Source organism: Ursus arctos, unplaced genomic scaffold (assembly GCF_023065955.2).
Source record: "Ursus arctos isolate Adak ecotype North America unplaced genomic scaffold, UrsArc2.0 scaffold_15, whole genome shotgun sequence".
NCBI classification, from domain to species: Eukaryota; Metazoa; Chordata; class Mammalia; order Carnivora; family Ursidae; genus Ursus; species Ursus arctos.
The window spans coordinates 62,071,487-62,091,374 of record NW_026622819.1 but is presented as its reverse complement, the minus strand read 5'-3'; the positions used below and the strand labels follow the sequence as shown (position 1 = coordinate 62,091,374).

The window sequence follows — 19,888 nt, the reverse complement described above, 5'->3', positions numbered from 1 at the left end:
CCCGGGGCCGCGCCGCCGTCCTGCTGCCGCCCTCCTGTGGCCGCTGCGAGGCGACCTCCGGCCGCGCTGCGGGCCCCCTCCCTCGGCCGGTGACATCACCGCATTCCCGTCCCGGCTCCTCCCGCCTGCAGCTGCAGTGACAGGCGAGCCGGGCCCGGTGGCGGAGAGGAAGTGTGGGGCCGCCGCGCCGAGCCCGTCCCAGCCGAGGCCGGCTCCCCGGGCGGCTCGGGTGACAGCGTCGCGGCCGCCGGGCGCAGCGCCGGGCACGCGCCGGGCAGAGCCGAGCGCCAGGCGGACGCTCCAGCAGAGACGCGGGGAAAATGGCTGATGACTTTGGCTTCTTCTCGTCGTCGGAGAGCGGGGCCCCCGAGGCGGCCGAGGAGGACCCGGCGGCTGCCTTCCTGGCCCAGCAGGAGAGTGAGATCGCGGGCATAGAGAATGACGAGGGCTTCGGGGCACCTGCCGGCAGCCATGGGGCCCTCGCGCAGCCGGGACCCGCGAGTGGGGGTGAGTCAGGGCAGGGGCCTGGGAACTGGGGGGCCTGGGGCTCGCACCCTGGTACCTGACCGGGCCTCGGGGCCCTGCGGTGGAGTGGAAAGGGCCTGGTATGGCCGGTCAGGTGCAGGTCTGGGGCTGTGTGTATTTCAGAGGGATCTGGTGGAAATGGGGAGGAATCTTCTTGGAGCGCTTCGTCTGGGGCCCTGCCTGGGGCTGTGAACCTGGTGGCTGTGTGCACAGGAATTTGTCCTGACATTTCAACCCAGGGCCAGCTCCACCACTGCCTGGCTCTGAAATCCAACACAGTCCAGCCCTCAGAGTCCCTCCTGGGCCTCCCTGTTGCATGGTCTTCCCAGGCTCCCAGCTAAGCCCTGCAGGTATGGACAGAACCACAGACCTCCCAGCCCCTCAGTCTTAGCTCTTTCCTACAGCTGGCAAAGCAGGGGACCCTGTGTGCTCGAAGAGCTCACAGACCTGGCCTGGGGGACCACTTGCATGCTGCAGCCACTGGGCTGGGCACTTCACTGACATTGAGTCATTTCATAGGCATTATTAAACCTACTTCAGAGATGGCAAAAATGAGACTCAAAAGGTACCCTACTGAAACAACTAGTAAGTGGCAGTGGGGATTTAAACTGTTTCTGTCAGACTCGGAACTGTCTGCACCTGACCACACTGTCTTCCATATGTGCCTGGCTCTGGGTTCCATACCAAGGTGGGGGCAAGGGCACAAAGGACTTCAGTCCTGCCCTCCTGGGGCTTCTGTCTATTCATGGTTTTCTAGAGGTGGTCCGGGGCTGCTGTGGTTAGCTTTAGATCCGGGTCCAGGGCCTGGTCCCTGTGATACCATGTTTATCGAGGATATTCCTGTTCTGGTTCTGGCTCGAAAGGACAGTTGCTTAAAATATTTAGTTAAAGAGTAGATACCTTCGTGGGTGCATCCAAAACAGCCCGTGCTTCTTGTTACTGTTGGCGTTGTGGTGGGGGTTGATGGGCCTGTTGGAATAAGCAATAACTTACATGTTAAAAAAAAAAAAGTTTACAAGTTAGGTTCCTTATAGTCATATTTGTATTTATTCAACCTTTACTGAGCGCCTACTGTGTGCCAGGACCACTGGGGATACAGAAAAGAATAAGACAATTTCTGTAGCTTGAGGAGCTTGAAGTGTCTCTACACCCCTTGATATAAGAAATGTAACAAGCCTTTTGTAACATCTAAGAAACTGGAGGCCCAGAGAGCCTGAGTGTCTTGCCTAAAGTCACACAGCCATGAGTGACAGATCTGGGACCTGATCCTAGCCCTCCCAACTCTGGGCCCCACACTCTTAAATGCTGTAGTGCTCACCCTAGGAGGTGCTGGGCGGGAAGGGTGGAGGGCTTCTGGAGTTGCAGCTCCTGGCCCCTTAGCATGGATCCTCACACTTCCCAGGGAATTGGTAGGAAATACCTTCATCATTCATGATTCCTTAGTCCACACCGCCTCTGCGAAACCACCAGCTTTCTCAGTCTGGCTTGGCCTGGAGAAGGCCCCGCTGAGAAGCGCTGGTATCAGAACCCCTTGAGAGAGATGGGCAGGTAGAGCTTAGGCTGAGGGCAGCCAGAAGCGTCTGGGAGTTGAGCAGATTGTGGCCTCTCCCAGGAGAGCGGGGCTCCAGGGCCTCACAGCCTGGATGGGAGGTTCCCTCTGGCAGGGGTGGGGGCACAGATTGACCCCAGACCGGAGAGGGCAGGGGGAGACGTAGAGACATGGCCCTCTGAACGTCTTCCAGACTCATACCTGCCGAAGCTACGAAAGTCCAGCTGCCCTCCTAAGTGGGGCTGAGGATCGGGGAGGTATTATGGGATGGTGGCTCAGGAGGTGGCCAGGCAGGATGGAATTGATCTGACCTTCCTAGGCGTAGCTGGTGCTGAGCAAGTAATCTTCCCTGACCAGTGATGAATGCCAGAAGCTGGGATGCGGTAGAGAAAAAGTGTCTTGGCCTGCTGGGAGCTGTGAGAAGCTGGCTTCCGGAGCTGCTGCCGATCAACACCTCTGAGTCTGTTCTCCTAGATGATGCCCTGGGCTGAGTGCCCTGCTGTGGGGCTCCCTGCTACCCCAGGGAAAAGAGGTGTCTGGTATAGGCCTGAGCCTGAGCGACATTGAGTCTCTCCTCTGGGGCTGGATCTGGGGCCAGCCTGAGCAATGGACACTTTGTTTCCATTCATCGGCCTTGGGTAGGGCCCAGCAGGTTTACATTTTCACACCCAGATCTCCGAGCCCCCGCCTGGCTCTGTCCCTGACTTGCCCAGTCAGTTCCTGGCAAGCCTGTTTTCCCTGCTGGGCCTCAGTAAGCTCCCAGGAATGTTCTGGACCCTGTCTGCCCTAGTTCCAAAAGGGGTCAGGAATCTGAGGGAGGCAACGCCCACGGGGTTATCCGTGGGACTCATATCTGCTGGGCTCCTGTTCTGCACGCCTCTGACTGTGCACGTATGATTGTAAATGTGCAATAATCAGAAAGCACTGTGGGAACAGATACTCAAGTCTATGTGTGGGTGGGTGTGGATTCTCAAAGAGGCTGAAATTTTATCTCCCGAGGAATGTTCACCAGACTGAAAAACTGAGGCAGAGAGACTTTCTGAAGACCAGAGTAGGCACCAGGACCATGGACCAGGGGCCCAAGACTGGTGTGGTCAGAGTGGGATGGGGTGGTGCTCCTTCCATTCTAGAAAGGCCAAGCGTCCAGCCTGGTGTGGTTATGAATGGACACTTACAACGTTAGGCCCTAGTAGAGGAGGTGCCCCAGAAGAAGAAGCCCCTTTGCAGAAGATGCTAGATGCTGCCACTAAAACTTAGGGACCCAGCCACCTATGCAGGAGTAGCTCCAGCTGAATGAGTAGGGATGGCAGGAGACATAGTTGGTCAGAATCAATCACTGTTTGAAAATTTATGTCAACCAGGGTTTATTTCTGTAAGATTAAGTATCCCTCCCTTCAGTCCCCAGGCTGAAATTAGCGTGGCTCCTGCTTGCAGTCCTATCTGGCTGGTAAAGGGGTACTTGTCCATCTATAGGAAGTTCGTGTGGCTTCTCTTGGCTCTTGGCTGGGAGGCATCACAGTTTCTGAGAGGCCTTAGGCAGGCCTTGCAGGTCATGGTGGACCCTGAAAGAGCAGTTCATCTTCCCTTTAGCCAGCACTCACTGCTCACCTGTTCTGTGCAGGAGCTCTTAGGAACTGAATAGCATTACAGAGCTTGGCTAGATAGGGAGTGCACAACCCTTGCGAGGTCACGGATAATTGCATAAGAGGGTGGGGAATGCTGTACAATATTGTGGGCTATCCCAGAGGTGAGACTTTCTTCAGTGCCTAGAGAAGTAGGGGAAGTCATGGAGGGCTTCCCAGAGGAGGTGACTTGTGGACTGGGTCTTGAAGAATGACTGATTCCAAAAGAGCATTCTTTTGAGAGAGAAGGAGGAAGAAAGACAGGGGGTGCAGACTGGTGTGTTTGGAGATGGAGGAAACTGAAACAGGTTGTTTTTTTTTTTTTAAGATTTATTAATTTATGAGAGAGAGAGGGAGAGAGCACGCGCATGTAGCAGGGAGTGGCAGAGGGAGAGGGAGAAACAGTCTCAAGCAGACTCCACGCTGAGCACAGATCCCGATGCGGGGCTTGATGCGCTCAGTCTCACGACTCTGAGATCAGGACCCCAGCCGAAACCAAGAGTCGGAAGGCCAACCGGACGCCCCACCAGCTGTACCCCCCAGGAGTCCCCAGCATAGTTGTGAGAGGGACTGGTGGGAAGTGAGGCAGGAGAGTGGGCAGGGCCGAAGTGTGGAGGTTCTCACTTGCCGTGGCCTGAGGTTTGATGTACTCATTCAACAAATATTTATTGAGCCCAGTGATGTGCCAGGCCCTGTTTTAGATGCTGGGTGCTCGCACCGGGTGAAACAAAGTCCCTGCCCTCAGTACTATAGAGAAATACTGCAGGGGCAGGAGGGAGGGGGGCCAGAGCAGTAAGTATCCCAGGGGGCCAGGGAAGGCCTCTACTAAGACAAGGTTTGCGCAAAGGCTGAAGGGAGTGAGGTAATGGCCCACGTGGTATGGGTAGGAAGGCCTTCCAGGCCGAGGGAAAGTACCTGCCGGCCCCCAAGGCAGGAGCAGACCCTCTAGGCCACGGGGGTCCAGGAGAGGTGGGGTTTCTTTTTGGTTTGTTGTAGTGACGTAGGTAAGTGGATGCTTTACAAAATGTCAGCCCTGGCGGTTGGTTTGAAGGAGGGTTGGGAGAGGGTGAAGCTAGAGTCAGGGAGGCCTGTGAGCGGACGAAAGCCATGATTCTTTTTCTGATGCATTTGTTCTTGTTTATTGAACACGTAAGTTTCTGAGCTCTTACTAAGTCGCGGGTCCTGTGCAAGCGTCTAGGGAAGACAGTGGTGAGGAGCAAGGAGCCAGGTATGGCCCTAGCGGGGCGGACAGACTGGATGGGGGACAGAGCAGAAGGCACCTTTGAGGGTCACGGTTGCGGCAGAAGCTGCAGGAATTTGTGACTAATCGGATGTCAGGGAAAGGGACCAGGAGGGGTCCTTGTCGAGGGCAAAAGAAAATCCTTTTGGGAGGAGCGGGAGGAGGAAAAATAGGCCAGGTGCTGCGTGGTGGGGGCTGCAGTTCCTGCTCTCCCAGGTGGAGCCGTTGCTCAAGGCGCCGCAGGGACAGGCAGCGACGCGCCGAACCCCCTTAGCTCCTGCAGACACCGCCCTGAGCCGACAGCGTCTGCTCGCCAGGCCCAGGCTCCGCGCCGCCGGGCGCTCCCAGCCGTGGCCGAGTGTAAAGCACGTTCAGGTAGGTGAGGGGCTGTTACCGGCTGGGCGGCTCTTGGCAACCACATAGCCTCTCTAAGCCTCAGGTCGAGTGTCTGTAAAATGGGTGGACAACTTCATCACAGAGTTGTGGTGAAAATCACATATGACGATGGCCATGAGAAGCCTTTGTGAACAGTCACGGCTTAAGCCCAATTTATTTATATATCCGGTATGTCTGCCTGGGGAGGGGGTCTTACTACGCGTCTGGACATAGACAGAGGTTGGTTCAGGGCACATGTGGGACCATCTGTGCTTGCTTTAAGCTGAGCAATGCCATTTCTTTGTTCTCTTTCTAGCTGGTTCTGAGGACATGGGGACCACGGTCAATGGAGATGTGTTTCAGGTAAGCAAGATTCTGTCATAGCAGTGGGAGGGACTGACAGCCTGGGTCTCAGTAACTTATGTCCCCATCATCCATAGGATGATCCAGGTTATTCTATTCATTATGGCTGATGCATTGGGATGGGGACATAGCCAAAGGTTTTGACTTTCTTTCCTTCTTTCTTCTTCCTTGCTTCCCCCCTCCCTCCCTCCTTCCCTCTTTCCCTTCCCAACTTTCTTCTTTTCTTTCTTTCTTTCTTTCTTTCTTTCTTTCTTTCTTTCTTTCTTTCTTTCTTTCTTTCTTCTTTCTTTCTTTCTTCTTTCTTTCTTTCTTTCTTCCTTTCTTTCTTTCTTTCTTTCTTTCTTTCTTTCTTTCTTTCTTCTTCTCTCTTTCGTTTCTGTCGAGTAGGGGAAGAGCACGAAGAATAAGGACCACTATAGACAGGAACTGATGGTGTGTGGCCTCAGGTTGCCCATGGTGGTGTCCAGCCCACAGTGGCACGGTGCACACTGGGCCCTGCACGCATGCGTGCCACTGGTGCGAAGCCGGACTGAGTGGCCGTGTCTGAACATTTTAAGCGGGCAGGTCTTTGATCCAGAGATTACACTACTTAGAATCTTCCCTAAGGAAAGAATGGGACAAGGACTCCCAGATTTTTGCAGGATTATTTACAAAAGCAGACAGACTACGTGGTGAGCAGAGCATAACATACGCAAAAATTGAGTCGCTATATCCTACACCTGCAATTAACGTAACATTGTATGTCAACTGCATTCAAATAAAAAGTTAAGAAAATAACAGACAAACTGAAACGACTTAAGTGTCCAGCGTCAAGGGCCTGGGTAGGTAAATTGGAAAACCAAGCTGTTGCTCAAAAGACCAATCAGAGCTTTCTGTATTGACGTGAAAAGATGCCCACGACATATCAAGTGGAAAAGTCCCTTGCAGAATAATATGCACAGTGTGGTCCAGTTTTTTATTTTAGGAATATGTTGGCGCAAAATACCTGAAAGGCTGTGCACCGGCTGTTCGCAATGGTTAAGAGTGGTTAGCCCCGAGGTAGGGCAGTGAGATAAGAAAGACAAAAGGCTTTCACTTTGGCTGGATTGTTTTAAAATCCTCATAATGATCTTATACCAACCCCCCCCCCAACACCTAGTAAGGATATTTCTAGTTAGACTACTTCTTTCTGTGCCCACCTCCCCCTTCCCCACATTTATACACAAACGGGTTTAAGAGTCCTTACACTGGGAGAACTTGGACCACAGATGGCAGCCCCAGGACCCCGCAGATGGAACAGTCGCCCCCTCCCATGCTTGGGTGGGCAAAGTCTTCCCTGGATGAGGCTTGATTCCCACTGCACTGGGTGGAAGACCCTTGACCCCTGGGGCTGCAGCTTCAGGATCTCCTGGGCCCCACCCTATTGAGGAGCTGGGCTCCCGAGTCCTCAGTGGGGAAGAAACAATACTTTCTTATGTAAGAGGGATAGGCTGCTACCTTACATGGGGAACCTAGCCAAGTCCCGTTTCTGGAAAATTACTCAACTATCAGCAAGCTAGAAAAGTCAGTCTCTAGGACTTCAGGAGCTTTGTGTCTCCTTAGGCCTGAGAGCAGCCTGTAGGCAGCATTTACTGCTGTGCAATTCGGTAGATCACTGAGACCCAGGCCGCCCCTATCCTGGGCACACTCAAAAGGACCTCACTTAACCCTGGAGCTGGGGCTGGAGGTACACTTAGAACTGCAGAAATATCTAGAACACTACGAGCAAGGTAACTTCCCCTTTCTGTAGGTCAGGATCTTGAGGCTTCTCTGTCCCTGAGCCCCCAGCCTTACTTTCTGTTTGGTGGGTGTAGGGAACCCCGGGCCTCCTTCCCAGTTTCAGCGGGAACCCATATTCTCACTGCTGCTAATAGCCGCGTATGTTCACTTGTAAATCATTTCATTCCACGCCATCCTGGAATCCTTACAGGCAGGGGAAGGGTCCTGAATGAGGTGAGTCACTCAGGGACTTGGTGACAAAGCTCAGGTTCTCCTAGATCTCCTGCCCCTGATCTGGTGCCCTCTGTCCCACCCCTTGTGCTGGAACTGGTCTGTCACTGTGGCTGGATCTTAGGTAGAAAGCCCCTGCAGACTTTTTTAGGATTGACCACAGACCAGTGGTCTGGTTCATTCGCTGCAGGAGGAGGGTGGGGGGAAGCCTTGCTTGGACATGCCCAACACTTCCAAGGGGCCTGGGCAGAGCTGTCTTGCTACATTTCTTATTCTTTCCTGGCAACCTCTGGGCCACAAGGGGGTCCAGCTATAAACCTGGCCCTCAAGGCGTAAGGATAAGTCTGCCCACACCTATTCTGGTTCCATCTGGCACTGCCAGGGACATGGACAGAAGGCCCCTGCAGGCCTCCCTCCTCCTGCACAAACTCTCTCTCCCCCCACGCACTGCCATTATCCCCCTCTGAGCTGCTTAGAGGAATTAGCAGCTCAGCTTAGCTCAGCTTTCGTGGACAATCCCAAAGACGGATATGCCTCATCCTCCTGGCTGTCTCTGGAGTCACAGCACATCCTCGGCCAGCCTGACCCACGGACGCTTTCATGGTCATGTCCAGCAGAGGGGTCGCTCAGGAGAGGGGTGCCAGGGAATGGAACCAAGATAAGCCTGGCCTGACTCTCGCCTCCTGCCTTTTGGTCCTGGCCATTCCTGCCTCCTTCTCTGTTGAGCTTGGCGGGGGAGGGGGTGCTCAGAGCATTCCTGCAGCCACTGGGGAGCCCGTCTGGGCACCAGCCTGTAGCTGACCCGCTTTCCACTCTGGGACACTGAGTGATGAAAGAGGAGCTCTGCTGTGGCCCCCCAACCTCGCTGCTCACTGGCAGGGGCCAGGGCAGGAAAATTAGTCCAGCGGGGCCAGAGAAGAGGAGCCAGCAAACCGCTTTGCTCAGGACCCAACGTGCTGGCAACACCGCTGTGCTCTTCCTGGTCGGGCTGCCACACAGGCTGGCGTGCCAGGGGTCTGCCGTCCGAAGGTGAGCCGCACAGCCCCGCGGGCCCCCACCTGTGCGTGTCCTCTGCGGCTTACGGGGGCCCGCTTCACACTCTGAGTGGGGTGTTGCCACTCCCATTTAATAGGCCATGAGACACAAGGAGCGCAGGGAAAGGACTTCTCAGAGGTCTCACAGCCAGTGAGTGGCAGGAGGGGACTTAAAGCGCAGTCCCTCTGGTACTGGGTGCCATCGCTTTGCAGACAGCCACTCATCCCTCTGTTCCGTCAGCTCACGTGCTGTGAGTGCCGCGCACTGTGCTCAGGGTGGTGGACGTAGGGGCAAATCCATCGGCTGTTGTCCTCAAAGAGCTGGCTTCTGACAGGACAGAGACCTGGAAAGAAGTGATGGTAGCGCAGGACGGTAAGGGCTCAGAATCAGGGGTTGTACCAAGAGCTAGGAGTCCAAGTTCTTAACCATGTGTCAGGCATCACTCAGGAGCTCTACGTGTATTAGCTCTTTCCATCCTCCCTACGCCCTGTGATGTAGGTTCTGTCATTATCCCCATGTCACACACCAAGAGGAGGGTGCACAGGGAGCTTTAATAGCTCGCTCTTGTCCCACGGCTGGGGAGAGCGGGGACTTGGACCAGGCTCCGGCGCCAGGCGCTGCACTCACTCAGTCAGGGAGGGGCTGCTGGAAGTGGGCTTCCAGGCTGCCCCGGGGCACGTGGGTGGTCTTGGCTGATAGGAAAGCATGTGCAGAGGCACCCTCTGTGGGCCTTACCCGGAGCCCGGGGCCTGCTGCAGACAGTGGTGTGAGGGGGGTGGGGTGGAGCCAGAGAGGCCTAAGCTACAGGGCTGGTGTGATGGGAGGGGAGTGCCCCCCGCCGCCCCCCCCCCCCGCCCCGGGCACAGCTCCCGGAGCCTGTTAGTGGGCCCTGTTGCTGAGGGGCAGGTGGAGGAGGCAGGGCCAGCTTGGCTGAGCTTCACACCCTGGGCCTCAGGCATGGCCACCTGTGGGCACAGTGTGCTTGAAACTATAGCGAGCGGTGCTCCTGGATGTGCGGTGCTCCTGGATGTGCGGTGCGGCTGCTCCAGGGCCCACGAGAAGCACCCATGGGGGTGTAAGTGGCTCCCCGAGGCTGCTCCCGCACCCAGGCCGGGGTGGCTGTGGTGGGCTGTGGCAGAAGAGTTTGGATGGAATCAGAAGGCCTGGGCTTCATTTCTGGCTCTTCCCAACCAGACGAGCTTGGGCTCCTCTCTTGACTGCTCTGAGCTGATTTCTCACGTGTCGAAAGGGGATTAGAGGCCCTGTGCTCCTGTCTGCATAGGGCTGTTGGGAAAAGTGCTCTGCCGCCTGGGGAAGCTTCTTAGAAGTTCCTGGCCATGCTACTAAGTGAGCTGAGGGGTGGTAGTGTGTGGGTGTGAGAGATGGGGGATGGGGCAGGGGGCACTTGGAGGAGGGGCACCATCTCTCATCTTGGGCGAGTAGACTTATCAGAGAGACAGAGTGTGTCACAAATCATGTGACACAGAAGTGACTTTGGTCCTGCTGCTATGTGGCCAGTATGTTTCACACCCAGGAATTCAGTCGGAATCTCAGCTCTGCCAGTGCCCAGCCCAGTGACCTTGGACTCTGGAGCTGGAGTTTCTCTACCTCTAAAAGTCAGTTGATAAAACCCATCCTGTAGGGTTGTAAAGATCAAAGAGAGCTGTTTAATTGCGGTTTCCCTGCAAGTTTTAAAGCACTATTATCTGGGAATCTTAATTTTAGGGTAGGCTTTATGGGGATGGTGGGCCAGAAGTACACCAGTGTGACGAAACTCCTGTGCAAGCAACGTTTCTCCGGCCTACCTCCCCGCTTTCCCCCATGCCTGAAAGACTGCTGTACTCAGGCGTTTCTCAAAGGCACTGGCCCCGCAGGGTCCTTACGCTGCCAGTTCTGGTCCAAAATGGCCTTCCCTGTCTCTTCCCACCCTGCTGTGCCCCCTGACTAGAATGACCGTGTGTGCCCTCGTCCTCGCTCTTTACCTGACTTGGGTTATAGGGCGTACCCCAGCCATGGTCCTCATTTGTGAGGAACCCCCTGCCAAACTCCCGGAGGACAGGTGGTCTTGTTCATCCCTGTCCCCGAGGCTGAGCATGTGCTAATTCATCCCGTAAATGTCCTAGAGATCTCCTACAGCCGGGCCTTCCCAGTTCTGGGTACTACACAGAGACAGGCACTTTCAGTCCTTAGGGGGCTCACTTACTTGGGGCTGGGGGGGCGGGTGGAGACAGATAGTAAACATGTAAACAAGTCGTTTCGGATAGCCAGAGGGGCCAGGAAGAAAATGAAACACAGCATCTTAATAAACACACATGCACAGAAGTAATTGCAGTTGTCTGCAGATGGGACATTCTGTAAAATTGGGTTGGGGGGGGCCTGGTGGCCTGGCCGCAGGACAGAGTCGTTCCCGGAAGGGGGAAGGGGGCAGGGTGGGGCACACTCAGCGTTAGTGATCCACTTGTGTTCTCCAGATTAGAGCCCTGGAAGGGCCCCTTGGGTGTGGTGAGAGACTGTCTGAATTGAAGGGTAATGCTGTGCCACAAAGAATAGGGCAGTGCTCCAACTGTCCCACCCAAGGGTGGGCCTGCCCCCAGGGAGGTGCCAGGCTACACACCCTGCCTGCCCCCGCCCCTGACAGCTGGCGACTGCAGCCCTCGTGTTCCCGCTGCGTGCTCCTTTAGCGGGGCTGCCCACACCCCTTTGGGCAAACGTTTACCCAGCACATCAGGCTCTGGGGATAGGCATCCATGTAGCCACCGCTTACTGAGCACTGATGTGTGCCAAGGACAGCGGGGAACACCCCCGGGCAGAGGGCGGTGCCGGACATTGTCTCATAGGGAAACGACATTAAACACCAATGTTCTTGACAGTATTTTTTTTTTTAAGATTTTTATTCATTCATTTGAGAGAGAGCACAAGTTGGGAGGAGGGGGCAAAGAGAGAGGGAGAAGCAGACTCCCTGCTCAGTGAGGAGCCCGATGTGGGGCTCGATCCCAGGACCCCGAGATCATGACCTGAGCTGAAGTCAGACACTTGACGGAGCCACTCAGGCATGGCTGTTGCTGACAGTTTTGATGAGTGAAGGAGGAGCGCAGAGAGTGATGAAAGGATGGGGCAGGGGTTCAGAGGCTATAAATAAGGTCCTGCTCTGCCCCCCGGCCCCCAGCTCCTGGTCCAGCAGGGAGACTTGTGCAGAAGGTGAAGGCTGCAGCAGAGCACAGACAGGAAGGGCTGTGAAATCTGCTGAGGGGGGTGGATATCCCGGAGCCGGCAACTCTAGAGGATGGAGGAAGATTTCATCAGCTAGAGAAGGGAGGGGAGGGCCGCGATTGCAGCTGGAGCAGGAGGAGCCAGAGGCCTTCGGCCTGCAGGAGTGTGTGGGGGTGTGCAGACTGGAATGTGTAGGGGCAGAGTGGCCGAGGGGGAGTGGCCGGAGATGGGGCTGGACTGGAAAGGGTCTCTGGCTTTGCGAGACCAGAGGGGAGTCACAGGCCTGCTGGGTTGAACTCTCAGCCCCCAGCACTCGCAGTCCCTAGCTCTGGCAGGCCCCCGGGAAGTGGGCAGAGACCTGGGAGTCAGAGGCTTGGACGCCTGCCACTACGTCATGCCATCGCTCCTGGCCTCAGTTTCCTCCCCCTATAAGATGAGAATGAATACTAATAATTCTAGCTACCACTCACGGAGCCATCACTGCACACTGGGTAGGCTTCTAGATGTCCTGCAAAGACTGTCATGTCGAATCCTCACACCAGCTCTTAGAGGTGGTTTTAATATTATTCTCATTTTGGGATGAGAAAACGGGGGGCCCAGCAAGGTTGAGCAGCTTGCCCCCGCTACACGTGTGTCTAGTAAGCAGCGGAGGTGGGACGGGCTGGCTGTAGAGTCCCGGGTCACCACTGTGCAATCTCGGCCATGGCCAGCCTGCCTGTCCCAGGGCTGCCAACTCACTTAGCAGGTGTTTACTGAATATCTCCTGTGTGCCAGGCACTGTGCTGGGCAAAGGGGACAGAGCAATGAGCAGGCTAGACAAGGACGCTGCAGTCACGAAGGTAGACAGTGGATGAGCAAACAAAGTGAGGTCAGTTCGGACTGACTGCAATAGAGACTTTAATAACAGTAACACAAGGAACTCACTGGGTGCCAGAAGCGTTCGAGGTTCTTTACATGTTTAAGTTCATTTCCTCCTCCTGTCAGCATGAAGGGGCGGATACTCTCGTTGAGCCTGCTTCATGGCCGGGAAGGTGAGGCCGCGTCACTCACCCAGACCCCCATGGGGGGGTGTTGCTGGCAAAGGGCGCAGCAGGTATCAAGGCAGGGGATAGTCACAGGAGGCAGCGGGGGGAGGTTGCTGGAGACGGCTGAGGCAGCCACACGTGGGGGGTCCTGGTACTCGGGCAGCAGAGGCAGCAGGGCGGGTGCGTGGGTTGTACACACTGCTGTGTGTTTGTGCCCTAGGAGGCTAACGGTCCAGCAGATGGCTATGCGGCGATTGCCCAGGCCGACAGACTGACTCAGGAACCCGAGAGCATCCGCAAGTGGAGAGAGGAGCAGAGGAAACGGCTGCAGGAGCTGGGTAAGGGCAGGGCTGCGGCTGGGAGCGGCTCCCAGCTGGGTTGGCAGTTCGGGACATAGGGCGCCTCCTTGGGCTGCCGTAATGTGGGCATTGGATGGGGATGGGCCTTGAGGCTGCCTGCCAGGGGCCGAGGGGAGGAGTGGCCGGGGCAGCTGTGCCCTCACATTCCTACCGGGAAGCTGCCACTTACTGTCCTGTTGGGGTCACAGATGCTGCCTCCAAGGTGACGGAGCAGGAGTGGCGGGAGAAAGCCAAGAAGGACCTGGAGGAGTGGAACCAGCGTCAGAGCGAACAAGTCGAGAAGAACAAGATCAATAACCGGTGAGAGGAGCTAGGGGGACATGCGGGGAGTTATGGGGACACGAGAGGAACTACGGGGACATGAGGGTGCTGTGGGACATGAGAGGAGCTGTGAGGACATGAGGGGAGTTATGGGCACATGAGAGGAGCTATGGGGACATGAGAGGAGCTATGGGGACATGAGGGGAGTTATGGGGACATGAGGGGGCTGTGGGACATGAGAGGAGTTATGGGGACACGAGGGGGCTATGGGACATGGGGGGACTATGAAGACATGAGGCCAGCCATGTGGACAGTGAGAGAAGTTACAGGATGGGGACTGTCTTGAGGATGGGTGATTTGTAGAGGCAGGAGAAGCTGAACCCCTCAGGGCTGCTTCCTCAGTTGCGTGTGGAGTTCAGAGCCCTTCAGAGGTGGTACACGGTTGAGCTGTCATCTCACCACAACAGACAGAAGCTTCTGCAGTCAGTAGAAGAGGTCTCAGGATCCCGGCATGGGAGCCAGACTGCTGGCTAATGCTGTTAGTGTCACAGAGAGCACAGGCCTGGCTGGGAGTGAAGAACCAACCCGGACACAGGATTGTACTGCTTGTAGAAATGGCAGCACTTCAACCCAGAGAGGCTGAAGAACAAAGGGAAGTTAGTGGCCTGTATAACTGAAAAGGCCAGGGGTGAGACTGCAGTACTAGGCTCAGAGGCTCAGACAGAGTCAACTGGCCCTCACTTTTACTGTCTCTCGATGCTGCTTTCCTCTCTTGTCCTGGAATGGGGCGGGGGGCTGGGGGGAGAGATGGCCATCATCAGCTCCAGGCTTCTGTTATATTCTTTTGGCAACCTCTATGAAAATAGCATCTTGCACCCAATAGCTCCAGCTGAAATCCTCGCTCTGACCCTTACTGGTTTGATGTGGGTCCTGTGCCCGTACCTGGCCCAGTGACTGTACCGGGGAGGGACTCTCTGATGGACCCAGCCTGGGCAGTAGTCCCATCCCTTAGGTGGTGCATGGGGTCAGTCTCACCCAAACCGCAGGGACTGAAGTGGAGCCAGCCTGATCCTGCCAAAGACAATGAGGGCGCCCTTCCTGGGAAGAAGGGGGAGGGATGCTGGGCAGGCAAAGACAGTGGATGCCCACCAGAGAGCACTCTCAGGGACATGGTCTCAGACCGCTTCTGAGACTCTGGCCAGCAGCTCTGCCTTTGGGGCTGTGTCCTTCAAGGTACCTGGCCTGCCCAGAAAGGTAAGGCTGGCCCTGGGAAGCTGCCGCACTTCTGTCCAAGAAGCTGCTGTGTGCCAGGCTCTGGGCTGGGCACCGGGGAGACACAGCGGAGAAGGACCCAGTCTGTAGCTTTGAAGAGCTCAGAGACTCTCTACTGGAAGGCTCTGGATGCAAGGGGTGTGGGTGGAGAGGGACCTCTGTGTCTAGGACCTGGGCTTTGAAGGATCACTAGAAGCTCATTAGGGCAGGGTTGGGTGAGGGTGTTCTAGACCCGGGAACGGCATAATATGAAAGGCTGTTGTGTCTTGGGCACCGGGAGTCGGGGAGTGCTGGGAGAGAAGCGGGAATGAGGGATCACAGGTGGAGGGCCTCCCATAACAGGCTGGACAGACAGAGCCTTGGAAGGCTCGTGAACAGAAGTCATATGATCAGGGCAGTTTGAGAGAAGGCACTGAAGCCGGTGGGGGATCCCCGCTCTCCTGTCCAGGTGTGGGTAGTTGCTAAGACTTACAGAACTATGCTTCCTAACGCTCTCCAACTGGAGATACTAATGCTGTCTCCCTTTCTCCTTAACCCTCTGCCTGTCTGTCTTGCCATCTGTCTTCCCCCACCTAACCCTTTCCCCTCAAGGATCGCTGACAAAGCATTCTACCAGCAGCCAGATGCTGATATCATCGGCTATGTGTACGTGTCTTCTTTGCTTCTCTGTCAGGGGGAGTGGGAGAGGGTGCGGGCCCCTGTGTATGGCTTGAGTGTCCTGCTTGTGGGGTATAAATGAGTGTGGCCAGGCAGGGGGGACAGGGGTGGCGGGGCACAGATCAGAGCAGGAGGTGGTGCAGGCACCCATCTTCACCTCTATCCCTGTGGCAAATGTTTACTGAGTATCCACTCTGCCCGCAGGCAGCTTTGCTCAATCAAAGCAGAGCGAAGAAAAAGAATGCACTCGTCATCCCAGGTGGGAGGTGCAAAGGGCAAACAGCCCAACTCCAGCCTTCTGAGATGCATCTTAGGGCTGGGGGGGCGGGGTGAAGGAGTCTTCTGGTGAACAAAACATGGAGTGCCAGAGGCATAAAGAAGAGCTGCTCCCATGATTACCCCCCTCCTCTTCTCCTGCCCCCAAGCGCACTGCTCCCCCTCAAAGCTTCAGCCCGAGTTTGGCGACCAGACCCTGCCTAGACCACCGTGGGCCCCTCTCCCATGTTCCTGCTTGGGGGCTAGCCAGGACTATGCCTAGTCTGGATCTGAGATGGCAGATGGTGCCCCTGTTGGTGGGTGTTGACAGCCTGGGGGGTGTGCTGGGATGGTGAAGGAGAAGGAATAGCAGTGATGAATGTGTGATGTCTGTCCCGTGTGTGTGTGTGTGTGTGTGTGTGTGTGTGTGTGTGTGCACGCGTGCACTCGTGTGCCGAGTATTTGCTATTCCTCACTCTGGGGTCACCCTCGGCAGGCCTCTGATGGTGTCTAGGCTGACACTTCTCTCACAGAGCACAGGAACCACTAGAGAAACAGCCATGCGTTCCTTCCTTCTGTCCACTCTCCCATCTGTTCAGTACTTACTGGGACTTGCCCAATGCCAGTCTCTGTTGGAACAGGAATAAGACACGGCCTGCCTCACGAGTTGCTCATGGTCAGAGGAGTGTTGTCATAAGGGCCGTGTGGAAGGGCACACCCTTCCTGGGAGCCCTGGGAGCCACCGTCTGCTGGGGGAGCCAGGGCAGGCTTCAGAGAGGTGCGACCTTCAGCGGGACCTTACGGTGTGAGAAGGGATGAGCTTGGCGGTGAGGGTGAGAAGAGGGCAAGGGCAGCCTCCGTGAGTGGGGCGTGGGGCCGTGGACATGGCTGGGAGCTGAGGACAGGAGGTCAGCTTGGGGCTAGTTGCAGTATGCCTGTTGGGCGAGGTCTACAAGCTGGGCCTTGATCCTGAAAGCGGCGAAGATCCGTAGGAGGCCTCAAGCAGAAGAGCCGGGATGATGGGCGTCAGTGCTGGGGAATATACCACAGAGGGGGTTCCGTGCTCGAGTTGCACTTGAGCAAACAGCACCCAGAGGGTTCCCCAAGAGGGGAAGAGTCTAGTCCAGTGCTTCTCAGACTTTTCTCTGCCTCAAAATCACGGGGGGACCTTGTTCAGAGGAGATTCCGATTCAGTGGGGCTGAGGCGAGGCCATGATCCTGCATTTCCAACAAGCTCCGTGGCGATGCCGATCCTGCTGGACTGCGCACCGCACTGAACATCCAGGTTAGAGGACAGCCTCTTGTTGACCTAGAAGGGACAGCTCCTGAGACCCCTCAGCCCCACCGGTCAGCCAACTCCATGCCGTACTTTCCTCTTTCCCAGGCCTGCGCACATTTGCCACTGCGTTGGATTCTCAGGCCGGTGAGACAGATCAGCAGGGCGGAGGCTCTGCTCCTCACCTGGCAGGTTAGGGAATGAGTACACAGGGGGAGAGGGAGCCCCAGGGAGAGGCCGGGTCACCTGGCCCAGGGCCAGCTCATCCTTGGCACAGCCTGTCGGCATCACTTGGAGAGCTCCCTGCCTGGCACGTGGCAGAACTGATCCTGCTTGAGACACAGAAAGGGCCAGAGGAGAAAGGGGCTTTCCAGGGACCTTTGCTGGCCACATAGGACATAGACCCAGCCCTCTCCACTGAAGATCTTTTATTGTTTTTCTCTTAATGAGTCCCACATTTGGGTTTTCCTCTACACTGTATTTCTGCATTGTTCCTTAATCAGTGGCTTCTTTAACTGTCCACCAGAACTTCTGATGAAGAAACCACCAGTTTTCAGCCTAACTTGATTCCAGCCAAAAGCAGAGATTCCCATGGAGTATTCCCCAGGCTGTGGCTCCATGGAGATAAGTTATTCTGGGCTAAAAAGAGCTCTAGAGTCAAATACAGTTGGCACGTAGTAGATTCTGTCTGCATTTTCTAGTCCACCCAGGACGTTCAGCACGCACTTTAGCCCATTAAAGGCTTTGGACGTCTTGCTTCGAAGATCCTCTCTAATGGAATTTTCTATGTGTATTTGACCACAACCCTTTTCTGGAGAACACTTATAGGGTCCACAGAAGTCTGAGGCAATGCTGCATCAGTACTTCAGTTAGTAAGGTGGTTAGTCAGTGTCCTACCTCTGCTAAGTTTTTGGAAATGCTTAAAATAGCTGAGGCACTGCATTAGTTCCTCCAGGGGTCTTTAGGTGTTGCGATGCCCCTTGCTGGAGGGGTAATGAACAGAGTGCTAGGCTGGGGCAGGGACAGGGGAGGGGGGAGAGGCTACTAGCTAGGGTGGCAAGGGACGACTTTTCTGAGGAGGTGAGGCCTGCATTCAGACCTGAATGAAAAGAAGTGACAAGCTATGAGCAGGTGTGGGGGAAAGCATTCCAGGAAGAGGCGACAGCAAGTACAAAGGCCCTGAGGCAGGACCAAAGTAGGCTTCCTCCGATGCCAAGGCTGTTCCTGGGGGCCTGAGGGCACAGGGCACAGGGCTAAGAACTCTGGATAGACTACCTCAGAGTAGGCTGAGCAAAGCAGCCTTCCCCAGTGGGAGTAGAGCGTCACTGATTCAGGGGAAAGGCAGACAGCAATGAAACCTCTGTTCTGTCTCTACCTGCAGGGCATCTGAGGAGGCTTTTGTGAAGGAATCCAAGGAGGAAACCCCAGGCACAGAGTGGGAGAAGGTGGCTCAGCTGTGTGACTTCAACCCCAAGAGCAGCAAGCAGTGCAAAGACGTGTCCCGCCTGCGCTCGGTGCTCATGTCCCTGAAGCAGACGCCGCTGTCCCGCTAGGTGCCTGTCACAAGCATGGCCACAAAGCATGGGCTGGGCCTGGGCACAGGAGGAGCAGCTGCTTCGGCCAGGGTGGGGGGGACAGCGCCTCCAGCAGCTGCTACACACAGCCCATTCTGTTCCTCCCCATCTCCTGGGGCTGGGAAGGGGAACCCTCCCCCTCTCACCCCATTCCCTCCTGGCCCTGTGGCCCAGCCCCTCACACCTCCTCTCAGTCCACAAAATTGTGACTGTCCCTCCTGATGTTTTTTTTTTTTTCTTGGCTTAAAGGGTGTGTTGTTAACTCTTTTTACACTTATTTATTATCATTCTCATTTCTCTGGAAGCCATAACTGGTGTCAGGGCTCAGTTTGTGCTTAGAATTTTCCCAGCTTCATGGCCTTGAGAGAAGGTTTCCCCCTGGAAACCGTCCCAGCTGGAAGTAGGTGTCCCAACCTGTGTATGTCTGCTGCCTCCTCCTAGAGGAGGAAAGACAACCTCTAATCGAATGCTCTTGCAATCTTGATCCTTTATGATCCTTGAATAAGCCTGTGAGATAGAGATTCTGTTGTTGTCATCATATAGCCATGGACACCAAGGCTCCCAGAGAGTAAGAAGCTTTAAGTGGGAGGGAAGAGGCAAGACCAGAGGTTCCCAGCGGTAGCTCCGTCTAAGCCTGGGTGGAGGCTGGTGAAGGTAGCTGCTGCCAGACTGCTTCCCTTGGGTTTGGCCAGTACCCTCTGGATGTGGAAAGCTCACTGCTCTCCCTCCTTCAGCTGTGCCCCTCTGTCGATGTGGGATAAATAATCAGTGACCACACGTTCTTCTTCAGCAGAGGTTGCAAACAGGCTGTGTTTAAGCCACTGTGACCTGCACAGTGTTTAAAAAGATTTGAGTAACTGCCAACTGCCTTCATTTTCCTAGAGCTGCCATTACAAAGTACCACAGTGTCTGGCGTAGAACCACAGAAATTTATTGTCTCACCATTCTGGAGGTCTGAAGTCCGAAATCAAGGTGTCAGCAGGGCCACAGTCCATCTCGGGGTGGGGGGGGATCTGCTGTGCGGGCTTCTCTTCCAACTTCTGACAGCCTCAGGCACCCTTTGACTTGTAGGTGCATCACTACAGTCCCGAGTTGATCTTCACATCATCTATGCATTGTCTGTCTTTGCGTCCAAATTTCCCTTTTTTATAAGGACACCAGTCAGAATGGATTAAGGCCTACTTTAATGACCTCATGTTAAGGTAATTACCTCTGTAAAGACCCCATTTCCAGATAAGATCACATTATGAGATACTGGGTTAGGACTTCAACGTATCTTTTTTTAGGAGAACACAATAACACCAACAGCTAAAAATAGTGGC

General features: G+C 55.3%; 1 protein-coding gene across 2 annotated transcripts; it reads left to right on the top strand.

Annotated features, from left to right (window-relative positions):
• The first annotated feature begins 131 nt into the window (after positions 1–131).
• CLTB (clathrin light chain B) lies at positions 132–19,668 on the top strand. 2 transcript variants are annotated; one of them, XM_057312347.1, is made up of 6 exons: positions 132–507; positions 5,628–5,674; positions 13,133–13,250; positions 13,460–13,571; positions 15,396–15,449; positions 18,374–19,668. In XM_057312347.1, the coding sequence occupies exons 1-6, from the start codon at positions 321–323 to the stop codon at positions 18,543–18,545; spliced, it is 690 nt and encodes a 229-aa protein (XP_057168330.1). In that variant the 5' UTR covers positions 132–320; the 3' UTR covers positions 18,546–19,668. The 2 variants fall into 2 exon arrangements, with proteins under 2 accessions (XP_057168330.1, XP_026366802.1); XM_026511017.4 differs by lacking the exon at positions 15,396–15,449 and having other exon boundaries at positions 137–507.
• The last annotated feature ends 220 nt before the right edge of the window (positions 19,669–19,888 follow it).